Source organism: Buceros rhinoceros, unplaced genomic scaffold (assembly GCF_000710305.1).
Source record: "Buceros rhinoceros silvestris isolate BGI_N320 unplaced genomic scaffold, ASM71030v1 scaffold2147, whole genome shotgun sequence".
Lineage (NCBI taxonomy): Eukaryota > Metazoa > Chordata > Aves > Bucerotiformes > Bucerotidae > Buceros > Buceros rhinoceros.
The window spans coordinates 31156-32169 of NW_010421356.1; the positions used below are offsets into that span (position 1 = coordinate 31156).

The 1014-nt window shown below is 61.6% G+C and overlaps 1 protein-coding gene across 1 annotated transcript in view; it reads left to right on the top strand.

Moving 5' to 3' along the window:
• TRPC4AP (transient receptor potential cation channel, subfamily C, member 4 associated protein) overlaps positions 1-645 on the top strand; it is a gene marked incomplete at its 5' end in the record, with an annotated part of 23169 nt that extends 22524 nt beyond the window's left edge. Inside the window, one exon of the mRNA XM_010139600.1 lies at positions 264-645. Coding sequence (XP_010137902.1) covers positions 264-401 — 138 coding nt within the window. The remainder of the gene's footprint in view (positions 1-263) is intronic.
• Between the last annotated feature and the right edge of the window lie 369 nt (positions 646-1014).

Genomic DNA, 1014 nt, shown 5'->3' on the forward strand with positions numbered 1-1014 from the left:
AGGGGGGGGGGGGGGGCGTGTGTGTGTGTGGCTCGGGGACAGCCCAGCCTGCGGGCCCACCACAGGCGTGCTGGAGCGGTGGCCACGGGTGCTGGGAGGCTGGCGGTAGGTGCGGGTGGTTCAGCACCCTCTGCTCCCTGCCCCAGGGAGGATGGGCCGAGCGGGTACTGTGGCGGGTGAAGCAAATGCCGCTGGGCCGCGTCCTCTTCTGCCCATCGGTGCCGGCGGCTCGCGCTGACCAGCCCCTTCCTCTCTTCCCACAGAGCTCCTGTATTAGTTTTACCTACTGGAAAGAGACTGTCTCTCTCCTGCTCAGCCCCGACCGGACCTCCCCCTGTGCCATAGTCAGCTACATCGACGAGGCCTACATGGACATTGACAGAGACTTTTCGGAGGAGTAATTCTTCGCTCTGACTTCTGACGGACAGCGCTCGGAGGGTACCTGCCAGCCCGTGGATCTTCAGGGATACGCTGTGTCGTGTGTGTGTGTGCGTGTGCGGCTTGGAACCGTGGAGCATCGTGAAAACCCCAGCCCCGTCCCGGATCTCTGACGGCTGAGACTTGGGCAACACATTCAGGGATGTATCTTCCAGTTGTTCTGGGATAAAAATAATCACCCGCAAAAACCAGCCTCTTGATTTTTTTCTCCCCCCCAGTCCAGCGTGGCTGGTCAGAGATGGTTTTGCTGACAGCTGAGGATACTCCGTATGTGCCAACGCAGTCGTGGCTCTTCTTTGGGGCTCCCAGGATGAGCGAGTCAAAAAGCACAGCAACGGCCCAGCAGGAGGAGCCCGGCTGAGGGGACCCGGCGCCCTGGGCCTCCCCTCGGGCAGAACTCTGCTATCAGACCGCGGAGCGGGGGTTCAGGGTTGGTCAGAGCGTGAGTGTGCGCGCGTGCGTGTGCTTTGAATTCCTGAGAACCCCAGTCACCTCCTCGCCAGCTCCTGCTGGAGGCGTTGGTACTGAACCTGTCTGTCTGTGCGTTAGGAGAACCTCTGCTCCTGCTCTGCCCGG